Source organism: Excalfactoria chinensis, chromosome 2 (genome assembly GCF_039878825.1).
Source record: "Excalfactoria chinensis isolate bCotChi1 chromosome 2, bCotChi1.hap2, whole genome shotgun sequence".
NCBI classification, from domain to species: domain Eukaryota; kingdom Metazoa; phylum Chordata; class Aves; order Galliformes; family Phasianidae; genus Excalfactoria; species Excalfactoria chinensis.
Genome location: NC_092826.1, coordinates 76,031,803 through 76,046,958, shown reverse-complemented (window position 1 = coordinate 76,046,958; position 15,156 = coordinate 76,031,803). Strand labels below are relative to the sequence as shown.

Below are 15,156 nucleotides of genomic sequence, written 5' to 3'. Positions count from 1 at the left end.
AAACTTAAGAAAAGGGAGGATTAAAATGACCACATCATACAAGGAATGGAGATCATCATCGGATTTCCTCAGGTATCTTTGTCAAAATACAAACAGTTGCCATCCACATCCTAGGGAGGAGGAGTGGTGAGGTGGCAGTTGGTTAACAGTACCAAATTATTCCAGGTAGCAGGGATGACACGTGGCTGATGAATTTCAGCCTGACAGAATACAAAAGTCAGTAGCTGTTCTATGAAAAAGAAAATGAAATTTCACGTAGCCTATGAAATACAGAGTGAAAGTTCAGCGGTGTTTAAATAAAAAAGCAAACTGAATGTTATCAATTAATTGAAAAGGGACAGAGAACAGACCAAAAAAGATCATAACATCACTTCAAAAAAGTGATGATAACAGTGTGGCTTGTGTACACTTGGGTATTATCAGGTGTTCTGCTTCACGTTTTGAGAAGACTATAGTGGAAATGTAACACAGAAAAGATGCTGGGGAGAAAGAACTAGCAAGACAGCAAAAATATCCTAAAAAGGATCAGAAATATGGATGAGCTTCTCTTTGAAGAAAAGCAAGCTAGACTGTGATCTTCAGGCTGGGGAGGGGGATGATGGGGAGGGAGAGCCTGGAACAGACATCTCCAAAACATGAGTAGATGAGCAGTTAGCCATTTGCTTACTGCCTGTTCCCTTACAGACAGCAGGAGTTCAAAAGTGAGTAAGCTGGTTCCTTAGGAAAAGGTAGCAGATCTGGAACATGTTGCTGAACGTTTCTGGGGATGCTGAAAACTTTTACATGACACTGATCATGCTTGTGAAAGAGATTTGCACAAACTACTGCATATCACTAAGGATGCTTAGCATAAAACTTGGCAGTCCATTCCATTTGATAGTTGGAGTATTAGGTAATTAGCAGGAAAGTCCTTAATATGCTTGCACTCTTATTACAAGCATCCTCATCAGAGTACCTTCTCCTCTAAGGCATTGGTATACAAGCCAAATGTCTAGGGTTGCTGGAGGAAATGCTTAAGTAATTTCCCAGTCCCGGGAAGCCATTTACAATATCACACATCAGAGACATCAGACAAGAAACTGATAAGAACACTTACTGACATAAAGTTATCTTTTTAATTTTCTTGTTTTTGTGAATTTTATATACTTCTTCATTTTTAATACTAAAGTGGGAGAAATAGATTTGTTTGGTTTTTCTCATCATGAGAAAAAGAAGAAATGGCTTCATTGCCATGCTATTCACATGAGGCAAGACCATATAAGCAACATGTTATAAATACCTCAAGTGTTGCTTTAAAAAAACACCAACAAATGACAAAACAAACAAGCGAAAACATCTCAAGCAAGTTCATCAGACATCGTGTTTTCTTTTAGTGCTAATTATGAAAGAAAAAAACGCAGAGGAAACTGGGTTTTCTCAGTTAAGCTGTCCACAAAAATCCTTGTTCACTGTGTTCTCTGGCCTTGTTTTACAAAACATTTGTTTTTCTTTTGAAAAATTCTTGAAATACTTTGAAATATCTTGAAGTATCAGTTTGACATTGCTTGCTTTTCATCTTATTTACAGCTGCAGGAGTCCAATACTGACAGGCAACTCATTGAGACCTCTCCAGTTCTTCAAAAGCTTACAGAGTTTGAGGAGGCAATTGGAGTCATCTTTACTCATGTTCGACTTCTAGCACGTGCATTCACTCTGAGGACAGTAGGCTTTAACCATCTGACTCTGTGAGTATGTGGCAAGGGCCCTCTTAGGGCTCAATGGCTCTACTGTTAGTAGACCAAATTGCTTTATTTGTTGACAAACTTTAGGTTATCTGTCTGTTCTCCAGAAGAGGAAGAACAGAACTGTTCACCAGCCTGTGTCGCTGAGTATCCTGTCTTTGTAGTAGTGAATAAATTTCTGTGGGTGTTAGGGAACCATCCTGGTGTATCTTCTGAGCTTCCTGGACTGTTGACCTTGGGATATTATTCCTGAAACTATCCGAATGTGCTTAAAGATACATTTGGGCAGAGGCAAAAAGTAAAGTCATGCTTTTGGGGACAACTACAGCCCTTGTATTATGCTGCGTGTACAGCACATAAACATGCAGTTGGCTTTGGGTGTCTAACTGCTAGATCCTATTGTAAAGAAGATAGTTGTACCAGTGGATACCTAGTCCAAGCTCTCACATGGGTTTAAACCCTGGTCCTTCTATTTCTTGTGAAGGGACAGAATTTTTTCTCTACTGAAGTCATTGCATTCATTGGTTAGAGACAATTAGAGACATCATCCCATCACAAACCTGATGTCAGCAGCTGTCCTAGACCTGTGATCTAATAACTGTGCTTATCTACAGCTACCCTGATTTGCTTTTTAAGTCAAAGTCAGTGTTACAACAGTTTCTGTTGTTTTCGTCTCACCAGTATTAACGCTGGAGTTCTGTCTTAAAAGTGTTTAAAAACAAGTAAGACTGGCTTTCAGATCATTCTTTATTTTAATTTCTATATGCATGCTGCTTTTGTTTTTTCCTCCCTGAGTACTTATTGATTTTGCTGCATTGATGTCTCATTTTTCAGAGGCCACAATCAGAGGATGGAATTCCTGGGTGACTCCATAATGCAGTTGGTAGCCACAGAGTATTTATTCATACATTTCCCCGATCATCATGAAGGGCACTTAACGGTGAGACTGCCATCAATCATGGTCTCTGGGAAAGCAAGTGCGGGATGGAGACTGAAATTATGGAAGTGGCAAGTGAATTATTCTAGATCTGATTAATAAAAGAAGCCCCAGCAGCCACTGTTCTTAATAAGACTTGGTTAATTTTAAGTCATGCGTTGTGCAGTGAGTAGGAAATAGTGATTTATGAGCTCAGCGCAATAATTTTTGTTGTCTGTGGAATGAATCAATAATTTTAAGGATGTCAGTTATAAAACTGAAAGAAAAGATTAGGTCATACTTAAAGACATGTTTAAAGCCATTTATTTAAATACGCACGTTACTTAAGTGCTTTTTCATTTTCCACTGAACCTGCAACAAGGTAACAGAGTTTCCTCTCCAGACAAGAAATTCTTACTAGGTTTTACTATTTTTTACGTTTTGCTTTTATTATGGATCTCCTGAAGTTACTTTTGAATTTAGTTTTAGTGTTACAGTAGCAGACACTACTGTAAATATAGGGTTGTGAGATATGTAGCTTTTTCTCCTGATTAGCTGAATCTTTTAGTACTGCAGCTCATACTAAGCACTATGAGAAGATGACGCTCTCCTTAATCTTTCTGATTTTTCTTAGTTTTCAAGTCATGCATGATGAGATTAAAAAATTGTTACGTGTATTATGGGTATACGTCAAGTTCTCTAGCTAAAATTAGTGAGTAACATTTTGGATGTCTTTGCTACTGCAAGTGGTTTTTTGAAATCAATAAAGAGCTGGAGATGCTAAATCTCTGACAGATTCCTGAAGAAAACACTGCTTAGCTGTTTTCAAGAAACAGAAAGTATGTGTGCTCCCATTTTCATTTTTCGTTACCATTTCTTGACTTTCATTTACATTTGTATGAATTGTTCTGCACTGTTCAGGAGGAGTTGATAAAGCCTGATCTTTTGATGTAAAAATTAAAAGGGAAAGAGGCTTGTCATTAATTTTTCACAGAGGAAACAAAAACATAAGGCAGAAATCCAGATTTGCAGTTTTTTTTCCCTTTGTAGGTGACTTTTGAGAATGTAGGCATCGGTGTTGTTATAGTAAGATAAATCTTTCAAGAATTGCTTGGCAGGAAGGACATAGTGTTGCTGTTAATGGGTCTAAATACTCGAACAGCAATCAGAATGTCTCTGTGTTGCTTAATTTAATGATAAGTGAATTGGCAAGTAGAACAAGCTGCACATTGCCCAAGATTTAGGGGAAACTGCAAAGAGTAGAATGAATGCAGAAAGTTCATAACAATACAGAGAGGTAGGCAGTGCCTAGAAAAAAAAAGAATTTAATTTCGTCGATTTGTACTGTAGAAAAGAAAATAGTCTTTGAAAGTCTTTTAAGTATGAGGACAAATGAAATGAGGCTTGTGAAGTAAGAGTAGACAGATGATGTGGGACCTTAAGAGAAACAGCAAACATGAGGTTCCGTCCTCCTGGGGAGATTTGAAGTAATGAAACATCAGACAGATGAGTGTCTGTAGTGTTGCAGACAATGTTGGTAAGGGGTGGCAAGATTCTGCTTGACTGGCTATGCAGTGTCTTTCTGATATGCAGTGATTACTTGTGAAGAAAAGTCAAAATTAACTGTATGTAAGAAAAAGGGATTGCAATCTTATATATGTATTTTGAGGCAGCTAAATGATCTGTCAAAAAAAACTAACAAAAACAATGAAATTTTATTGAGTACTGGAAGCTACTTCTCCAGCAGTGTTTATGCTGCAGTTATGGGTAGTAAGTAGTACAACTGGCTCTTGTCATCTCTAATTCTCTGTGTAGTGTGTATGTGGTTCTTTTATGATAGTACTAATCATGGATTTGGGATGTGCTGAATTAAATATTCTGCCAGTGCAGCAAAATAAATTGTGGTTCTCTCATTTCAAGTAGCTGATAATTGTCATTTCATTTTTGTTGCGCTCCTTTCTTATAGGTTGCATGCTGTAGTTAGGATTTGGTTGGGAAGAATACTGATTGTTTGTCTTAAGGACGTAAAAAGGGATCATTTTGGAAAGGAACGAACAGAAGATGAGTTTTAGCACAGGTTAGGAAGAAAGGTATTAATCCTTTCTGCAGTCTGCCTAGTTTATGAAGATCTGGTTGTGAGTATCTGCTTCATACATCATTGCCAAACAAATTATGAACATACTGTTCTTTATTTATCCGTTGTCAGAGATGAAGTATCAAGTGTAGTGAATAAATCTTTATTTTCATAAGCTCAGTTGACATTTTGAAGCCAGGTAGAATATAACTTGGAACTAATAAGCTGTGCAAATGTGACATGGAAGACAAAGAGGGTAAAAATGTTGTATGCAGCTTCAGGACTCTAGATAAGAGTGGAATTTATTAAATGACTATATCTAATTAAAATAAATAATTAAATAAAGCTCATCTTTATTAGGCATTTGGGAAATTGAATGGAAACCTGAAAGTCCAGAGTTCTCCTTTCAGCTATCTGAGATTTTATGTTTGACAGATTTCTGTTTATTTAAGCAATCTGCCTAAAATCAGAGGTAAGCACTTTGGAGACTCTGCTAGAGAACTAGATATCCTGGGCATTGTCACACATTAAAAATTTTAGAGCCTGATCTACATCAGGGATACATTAGTTCAGCTATGCTGCCTTCAGTAGAACAGTGTGATAGTGCAAATGGGCTATCCGGATAAGCATTTTCTTCTCTGCCCAAATGAATGGAGCATCTTGCTCACCTGCTGCTTCTGAAACAAGACAGTTTTGCTTCTATGTGTGTTTGTTTCAATGACTGCCCATTTCTTGTTTGGTGGACGTTTGGGATTGTGTGTTTATACTTTGTGTGGGAAAAAGTTTATGTAACTTTGTATACTGTTTACAGTAGGAAAAAGTAGAAAGTATAGGACTGATGAAGAGATGGTATGTGAATCCAAAGAAACTCTCAAACCAGCATTCTAAATGTAAGACTTGTCTGTAGAAGGAACATGTTTTGAGATAAAAAGGATTAAAATCTGATGAGAAGTGAAACATAAGGGAAAAATCAGCAGTAGCAAGAATGAGGATGTGAAGAAGTGTGTGTGTGTGCGTCTACCTAAATAATTTAGGATGTGCTGAAACAAACACCAATAGACTGGGAAGTGAGTGGCAGCAAAAATAAAAAGGAGTAACTTCTCTAGCTCTCACTGCCTTTTATATTTTGGCGTTGCTATTTGTTACCATTGGGTGGAATTCTTTCTATTGCAGCTGTTGAGAAGCTCTTTGGTGAACAACAGGACGCAGGCCAAAGTGGCAGAAGAGCTGGGAATGCAAGAGTTTGCCATCACTAATGACAAGACAAAAAGACCCGTAGCTCTTCGAACTAAAACTCTGGCTGACCTCCTGGAATGTGAGTCGGTGTGGTTTTATAACAGTTTAGTACTTGTGCAACTTTATTTTTTTTCCATGGGCTTATTTAAGAAAGCCATCAGAAATCTTACAAATCACTATTAAAAAGAAATGTTCAGATTTTCTAATCAATTATGCCTATATCTCTGCTCACCATATTTTTAAACGCCAACCTGAATTTTTGAAGTCTATATGTGAGCATATGAGGGAGGTATAACTGCAGATACAAAACTGTAATCTTAGAAGTGATGACCATGGTGATAATGATGCCTAGAGCAGAATAATGCCTTAAAAGTTAAAACTTGCCATTGAGTCAAGCTGTTGCAACGGTAGTTTCAATGTTTGTGATATGTTCTTGTCACTACCAAAAATAAAGTAATGCCATCAGCCGTGAGTATTTCCGTGGTTCATTTAACTACATTTTATGAGATATTTCAAAATGATCGTTCTCTCAGAAGGAAAGCTCTGTGGAAATTAAATGCTTTTTTCCTCCATTTATGAAAGTGAGTGCTAAGTTATTTCCAGAGAAAGTGGAAATAGTGATAGATATTGTGTGAAGAAAGTTAATCTGTATCTTGTGTGTTTTGATACATTTTGTGAGCCATTCAAGCTCCTTGGCTTTTGCCAAATCCTCTTAGCAAATGGAAATCGCACACAAACAGTAGTGATTTATATCTAAAACTTCTTTTATGGTACCTAGTAGTGATTTATTAGTAAGTAGCCATGGTCTGCTGGCTAAAATGTGAGATTAGGAGCTGAGTGTTGTTTCTAACTCTTTAAGTGACTGAGTGGATTTGAGTAAGTCATTTAATCTCTTGGTCAACTTTGTTTTTTCCTGTGTATGCAAGATAATAATCCCCTCATCAGATTGCTGCTGTGAAGCATAATTGAATGTGGCTTTAGAGTACTCAGAGAGATGCTTGTTTCTAAAAGTGCAAGCCATTAACATTCTCCTTGGATGAATGACAGTGCCTATTTTTTTTTTCTCTTCCCCCCAGCCTTTATTGCTGCCCTGTACATTGATAAAGATTTGGAATATGTTCACACTTTCATGAATGTATGCTTTTTTCCACGACTAAAGGTAAGACTGGCCAGTTTCCTACTTGGCTATCACTACTGTGTTTTAACACATTATCAAATTTTGGGCTCCTACCACATTCTCTCAATGCAAAAACATTTTTTGTGGACTTCTTATAGGAATTCATTTTAAATCAAGATTGGAATGACCCTAAATCTCAGCTTCAGCAGTGCTGCTTGACTCTCAGGACAGAAGGAAAGGAACCGGACATTCCTCTTTACAAGTAAGAAACAGCGTTTTACAGATACCAACTCCTTATCAATCTTTATTTTATAAGGAGGAAGATATCACTAATCTTATGTTTTTCCCATAGTTTAGTTTTACTGTGGTTATCCAAACCCTCCAGTCTCTGTCTGAAAATGTTGAACCATTCTTTGCCATGCCTTAGATGTCCTGAAACCATGACAGAATTAGCAAGTGATTTTAACTTATACAGGTTTAGGGGAAAAGGTTTTGTGTGATGGACAGATGGAATATTTCATTGGCATAATTCTGTATTTTTTTATTTCCTCACTGTAAGGAATTTGGAGATGAAGACAAATAAGATGGAGGTGTCTTGACAGTAGTGGTATGAAGTTTCTGTGCATCCCTGCAGAAACACAGTAAATGCTTTGTTGCATATTCTCCTTGTAGGCCATAGAGTCAGATGCGTTTGAAGGGCAGCAAAGGTCCTGGACATTTTCGGTGTGCAATTTACCCTGTATCTGTCTTCTTGTACAGTAGCAGAAGAGCTCAGGGCAATGAATTTCAGCTAGGACACCTTAGTTAGATGCCTAAATCTGTATGAGCTGGATTGCCCTTCTCTTTCAGTTTTAAAGTAGATAATAGCTGCTTTAGTGGCAATAATAAAATTTAAAAACTGTATGCTTTGTTCACATGTACTCAATTATGTAAGAATGTGTGCAATATTAGCCTCCAGAAGAGGAATTAAGGGCTAAGAAAGTTCAAGATTTTTGCTGTTGGGATTATTTTATCAAAATACAGGAAGAATGAAAGTCTGAGTGCATTTATCACATCTACTGAAGTAAAGTTCTCAATGAATTGTAGCGATTCAGTTAGTGAGAAACAATGCTCTTCAGACATATGATCGTTTCAACACTATAACCGATGCTTTGCAAACATCACTTCTCAGTGTCACGGTGTGAGGCCTTACACCTTCATCTTGAGTGAGGGAGATGAATACAAAAGATGTGATTCCTGATTCTTGTAAAACCCTCTGAGTATCAAGTACCAAATGTTTGTTTTGTTTTTGCTATGACAATAAATTGATTTCTGTCTTACAGCTTAGAGCTAGTATTACACTGTTATCTTCCAATTATCTTGTTAAATTCTTTTTCTTGTGGTTATGTGTTTCAATGCTGTTAGTGCTGCACCCCAGTCAGCCACACTGGGGTGACTTTTATTTGCTCATGTTTATTGTTACATGGCACACAGAGTACTATAGTTAGATGCTTAAAAAATTGATGTGAAATTGTTGCTTCTTCCAAAAAGAAACAAGGTAATGGACAGAACTCAAGCTGACAGCAGGGAGAGATTTGGGACAGAAGGAAGAGACAGCAGAAGAAGCAAATTCATTGCATGTCTGGGGAATTATCTTTTTCCCCTGTAGGTGGTTGTTGATGCATGTCCTAGACATTCCTAGTTCAAAAGGGAAGTTTGTTTTGTGACAGAAACTCAAACTTTTCAAAGCTGATGGAAAAGTACTGTGACAGTCCATGGTGTAGTGAGGTACCGTGTCCTGAATTAAGTCCTTGCTGGATGAACAGCTCTGTGATTAAAATTATAGAGTGCACAATCACGTTGGTGTGTTTATTTGCAATTCCACACATTCATGTAATTCAAGTGATTTTATTCCAAGTGTATTCATTGTTTCAGCACTTTGTTCATAGTGTGCATTTTTTCCTATAGGTGAAAGTTTTAATTTTCACAGAGTGCTCCTGTCTAAATGTTGAAGAATAAGTACATTTGATATGAATGAGATGCATTGTATGTAAATTACTTCTCTTTGTTGCACACTCACCATATGGGGGATCTGTGGGTTAATGTAGTTTATAAAGCTATCCTTCAACTCCATGCTATGCATTAGTTCCACTAAATGTATTTACCAGACTGAAAGCTTGGTGATGTATGTGCCACTGACAGATTCTGCTTTTTAATACTTCCTGTCTGAATAAATCATGTCTCTCATTTCAGGACTCTGCAGACTGTGGGACCATCTCATGCTAGGACATACACAGTAGCTGTCTATTTCAAAGGGGAAAGAATAGGATGTGGTAAAGGCCCAAGGTATGGTAGAAAAATTAATCTCATGTAGTTAAACTTTTATCTGTCTGTGACAGTATCCAGAATGACTCACCATGATGAAGTTTGGTAATAGTCTGGTTAGCCTTAGAAATTAAAGCTGTGGGGCATTCGTTGGGTCATTCTGAGTTTCTGCCTCAGGAGTACCTGAAGAGCTGAATGTTGGTGAACTTCTGGATCTTAAGCTTCATTTTTTTGTGAACTTAAGAACAAGGTGGCCAACAATAATCTCCTATTTGCAGCTCTCAGAGTGGAAACTGCTGAACAAACTGCTGGAAATAATAACTTCATCTTTGGCTTTAATGCTAGATTATTGTTCAGCATAGTCTGGCAAGGTTGGGGGGCAAGATTCTTGATTTTCATCAGATGTTACCACTTTTAGGTATTTTGGAATGTCTTCTAAAATTACAAAGTTTACAACCACACGCACAAAATACATCATCTTATTTTGTGCTTCCAAAACCGGTAGTGTTTATAAAAATATCTTTGGCTTTTGAGAGTTCATACCTCTGATTTTGTTCCTTTTGTTTTCTCACAGCTCAAAAACTTGAGCAAAGGATAAAGTAGAATATTTTGTTAACATTATTGATCTAAGTTTTAAAATGTTCTATTGGAACCGTGGTGCTATTGCTCTCATAATCATAGAAAGGATGATATATACTCTGGAAATTTCTGGTTATCCAAAGAGTTTTGTAATAAAACTCTGTCTTGTAATAACTTTATTAGATACTTCAGTTTATTCTGTACAAGTTAAATCATATTTGACATGTTTTTGTTTGACTTTCATAGTATTCAACAAGCAGAAATGGGAGCTGCGATGGATGCACTTGAAAAATGTAAGATATTGGAGCAACAAAAAATATTGCCTTTAGTTTGCCTTTTAGTTTTAGATTTCACTGTAAGGTGCAGGCTTTGTCTGGGAGCAAAATCAAACTCAGAATGTACTGAATGCTTTCCGATTCTGAGTAACAGGTTTGCTTATTAGTACTTGTAAGCAATTTTATAAAAGCCTATGTAGGTATCATTTGTCATTTCAAAGAGAGTTGATATGTAACAGCAAATGTATCGTGAAGGGAACCATGTGCAGTAGTGTCATTTAGATTTTATTCCATACTTAAAAATGCAGTGGGATAAACCTGCTTAATCTGACAGTGAGGCTATCTATCTTATGTTGTAATTCAGAGGAAGAGGAAAATTAATTTTAAATTGCCAATTTGATTGCATGTTTTACAGTAGATAGGTTAAAATCTAACAGGCAGATCCAGTGTAAGCTGATACTTTCCTGTTAATAACAGTTTGTATCAGCTGAAGGTACAGTGATCCTTGCCTGCATCTTTCAAAATTATGCAAAGGAATGCCGGCATGGGAGCAGTTGCAATGAAATCTGAAGTGAAAGAAGTGAGTGTATGCAGACGTCTTATATGAAGACCAGTCTCTTGAGTTAAAGTGCAGGTATTGCTAACAAATAGATGACGTGTGTTCTATACAGCAAAAGAAGCTCTCGGTGTGGAGAGGCTAAAGGTACATTTTTACGATTGATTGAAATATCTGCAGCTCCCCAGATGCCAAATGTTTTTAATCTATTATGTCTGCATGTGGAAATTGCAGGACTTAAACTTTCAGGAGACAATGAATCCCTGTCATTCCAGGGATTTCAGACTTTTTCATATCCACCTGCTAGGCATAGACATCTCACCCCCAGTAAATCCGATGAGTAGAAGATGCACCTTCTCCAGCAAATAACTGCAGAATCTTCCTGAAGTTTTCTTTCTGTTTACTTGTGAGGTTTCACTCTCAAAGAGCTGTGAACTTCACCCCCTATTTTAGTGTACGACTTCTCACTACTCTTTTTGACATACATTTTTGTTTGGATACCGTGGAATAATCTAGGTAGAGGGAACCTCTAGAGGTCTCTATTCCATCTCTCTCTCAAAGCAAGCTCTACTTTGAAGTTTGATCATACTTCTCAGGTCAAATTTTGAGTCTCTTTAAGAGACAGAGACTCTATAGGCCCTATAGTCACCTTTTCTGGTATGTTTTGTTTTGTTTTAATGAATATATATGTAGTTAATTTCAAGTAAAATTCCTTTTCATGTACCTCTTTATACATAGGTTGCTCTGAAGTTAATACCTATTTATTTCCATGGAAACTACACAGTTCCCAACAATGCTATTTGATAGAACAAATTCTCAGCTACAAAAACAGTTTTTCAGCCAGTCACCACCATCAGCTATACGTTTTTGCCAGCAATGAACAAGAGGCTGCATGCCATGCTCTGAAACATCAGTGGAGTTGATCTGCTGCCCCCACTACTGAAACACACCACCCACCGCCTCACTGCACTCACATGTGCTGTTTGGTCATCATAATTCTGGCAAGCTTCAGTGAGTGTCAGTGAGTGCCATTGTTTCTGCATGGGAGAAATCAGTGATGCAGCATTGCTTTGTATGCACTTCCATGTCAGATGCTATTCTGTCCAGCTGCCCCTCTGCTGCCATCTGTCACATGGCAGCAAAATGCGATGGAACATGGGTGGGAAGGTTCAGCTTCTACTACTGTACCACCAACACATGCCTCTGACCTCATGGGCCAACAAAATAATATAAGAGGCATTACTTTCAGATCATGGCTCATATATCTGATAGTTGTGATATGTTTATTACATAAATTTATTTTCCTACATCATAAATGAGTTATAAATGAAACAGGTTGCTACCGAGCTGAGTTCTGCAGGTTCTTAAAGAATCATGTTACAGGCACAGCGCTGAAAAGAACAAAATGCAATTTCTGTTTTATGGTGCATACGAGCAACAAAATCTCCCAGAACTCCATTAAACAAAGTACTGAAGTTTTAAATACAACGACAATTTAAAAACAATTTACTTTTGTTTAGGCAGTTTCATATTTTAAATAAATATACCCTCCTATACCCAAGTTGTGAATAACTGATGAGTAAACTCTGTATTCCTGTAGTATGAAAAAAAAAAACAAACAGCCCATTTCACCAGCCAGTAAAATGCAGTAGTAGAAAGTCATTCTGCTCTACCACAAACTCCTGCAAATTAGATAGCTTCTGCACTGTGTTCTCCCTTTGACAAAATAACTGTGCTGTCTGGGACTCAGAAAGAAGAAGGAAACTCTCCTGAGGAAAAGCCCACCCAGAACCTTGATCTCTCTTGGTGCTTAGGGACTCCTCCTTAAGCAGCCTCAGCTCAGTCCTCTTGTGCTGGCTAGCTAGCAAGGAAGACATTTGCCAAGACATTTCCCAGACTTGGTTATAGCTTTAAAGCTCAGTGCAGCAACCTTTTGCATTTATCTCACACAACGGGTAGCCAGCACTGATCCCAGAGCTCAGCTGCTGTATAACCCTGGCAGGATTTGCTGCCAGGCACAGGCTTCCACCTTTTGCTTTCAGGCTGGCTGGAGTTAGTGGTCAAGCAGTACTCTGCAGAACAGACTCTGAATGTCATCACCCATGTCAGGAAAAAATGCCATTTTCTGCCAGGTGTGCACAAAATGGAGAGGAGTTCTGATCAATCACATAAGCTGATTTTACAGCCTTCTTTCTCCGTCGTGTACCTGTGTATCAGCCCAGTGGCAAATGTCTGAAATCAGAAGTATCTTCTTCCCCAGCTCTCTCTCTATCACCTCAGCTGTGTCTAGTCTGCTTTAGCCAGTCTTCACCCATCCATACCCCTAGAATGCACTAAGCCTGTGTACTGGCACATAGCTAAAAACTAACTTTTTCAAGAACGGATTTCACTGCAGTCTGTTCTGCTATGCTATTACTTTTCCATTAGGAACCTTGCCATAATGTGGGCATCTAGTGGATTCCCCATGGTCTAAAGTAATAATAATAGGAACGCCTGTGCAATGCTTAGAAACAGTGGCTCATACTTTTTGGGGTAAGAACAAGGCAAAAAAACCTTGCAGCCTTGACAGTAGGATCACATTCATATTTCAGAATTGACCACCTGTTGCTAAGGGAACTGAATGTAAAATCTAAGTAACACCTGGCCATGTTGCTAGACTAGAGTTTTATATTTTGTTTTTCTGAGAGTATTAGATTTCTCAGTGTTTTGTTGCAAGAGAAACGTGGAAATCATAAAGAAACCAGCCTTACGACAGCCCTTGTTTCTATGGATTATTAGAGATGAGTAAAAATGGTAATAATATTATTCTTCCCACCCTGATCTCATGAAAGCTTAAAAAAAAAAGAAGCTTTTCCTGTGTTATCAGTTTGTTTATTAATGTAAAATATTTTTTCTTGTGTCAGATAACTTTCCCCAGATGGCCCATCAGAAGCGGTTCATTGAACGGAAATACAGACAAGAGTTGAAAGAAATGAGGTGGGAAAGAGAGCATCAGGAGAGAGAGACAGATGAGACTGAAGAAGCAAGGAAATAAAAGGAGGGCACGGAAGCAGTGGCATATTTACTTACCTAATAACTCTGACTGTGGCCTATGGAGACCTAACCTAGTTTTTTGCAGATGATGAATGAGGAGTGCCTGTTGATATCAAATAGAAAATCATAATCTCTACTTTGAAGTGTGTATATAGTGTTTCTTTAGTTTGGTTTTAAGTATCAGGTGGGTTTTGTTTTATTTCTTCTGGTTAGATTTGGTTTTAAATTTTAATTTTTATGAAAAGTTGTGGGATTATTTTTATTCTTTTTTGAGATCCTGTATGAAATAATAAAGCATTGATTTCAAAGGTCTTTAGGAGAAGAAGCTATTTAGCAAGTCTCCTGTGTTGCAGTCTTGTGTCAATTATTGTGTGAACCTAATTGTGGAGGAAGGAAATGTGATGACATACAGCATCAGCAAAGAAATTACGTACCCACCTCCACTTTGGAAGGTAAATGTAGTTTTAGACTCTTCTAAAACGCAACCATAAACTTCTGGTCCTGTTACAGAGACTGGTTACAGTAATCTAAGCCAAAGAGATGTTCACTTTTGTTTTAAACATTTTGAATTCTTTCCATTCCACACCTGCATAGATGTGTGGAAGGTGTTCTTTTAAGTCAATATGGTAAAAGTTTGGGGTTGGGGGGAGAAGAAAACAAGGTGATCTTGAAGCAAAAGAATACCAAGTTTGTTTGGTTTTTTTTGTACTGAATGTACAAAATTTACATTTTCAATGTTAGTTTCATTGGTTTCTAAGAGTAAGGCAGAATTTGTTCCAGAAATGTATTCATAGGTGGTATACAGTTTTAAGACCAGAACAGCTGGGTCTGCTGACCTCTCTATGTGTCATCTGGATTCTCAGTTTTGAAGTCTGAGGTTTGTGTAAGATACTTTTTTTAAGGAAGACTTTGCATGGTCCCAAATAATGGAACAGCCACTGTGTCTACTGAAGCTTTTCCAACCAACTGTTGCCTTCATTGTGGATGTATGTGTTTCTGTTTTTAATTTGCCCACTTCGTGCCATTCATTTCTGTTCTGCCAAGTTGTGAGCTAAAAGAGTCACTGAGTGCCTGTTGTGTAGTCAAGCCACCTCTGCATCTTCATTTCAAGAAAAAAAAAAAGGCTGAATTTGAGCGCTGTATTTTCTACCTTTTTCAGATCTTTTTTTGGCAATTCACTTAGGCACCTTACCTAGTGTGAATAACAAATGTATTTGGTAAGGCAACCTGGCAGATTCTTGAGCGCGGATGCATGGATGCAGCCCAGAAGATTCATGCAAGGGTTCTGGAAAAAAAACAAACAACCTTTTTGCCCAAATGGCTGTGCTACTCTGAGTGGTGTTTT

The 15,156-nt window shown here is 37.7% G+C and overlaps 1 protein-coding gene across 2 annotated transcripts in view; it reads left to right on the top strand.

Annotated features, from left to right (window-relative positions):
• DROSHA (drosha ribonuclease III) overlaps nucleotides 1-14,142 on the top strand; it is a 65,874-nt gene extending 51,732 nt beyond the window's left edge. For both annotated transcript variants that reach the window (XM_072328447.1, XM_072328448.1), the window contains exons 25-32: nucleotides 1,567-1,724; nucleotides 2,556-2,661; nucleotides 5,885-6,026; nucleotides 7,024-7,106; nucleotides 7,223-7,326; nucleotides 9,297-9,389; nucleotides 10,194-10,240; nucleotides 13,682-14,142. In XM_072328447.1, coding sequence (XP_072184548.1) covers nucleotides 1,567-1,724; nucleotides 2,556-2,661; nucleotides 5,885-6,026; nucleotides 7,024-7,106; nucleotides 7,223-7,326; nucleotides 9,297-9,389; nucleotides 10,194-10,240; nucleotides 13,682-13,812 — 864 coding nt within the window. In that variant the 3' untranslated portion in view covers nucleotides 13,813-14,142. The remainder of the gene's footprint in view (nucleotides 1-1,566; nucleotides 1,725-2,555; nucleotides 2,662-5,884; nucleotides 6,027-7,023; nucleotides 7,107-7,222; nucleotides 7,327-9,296; nucleotides 9,390-10,193; nucleotides 10,241-13,681) is intronic.
• Nucleotides 14,143-15,156: the final 1,014 nt, after the last annotated feature.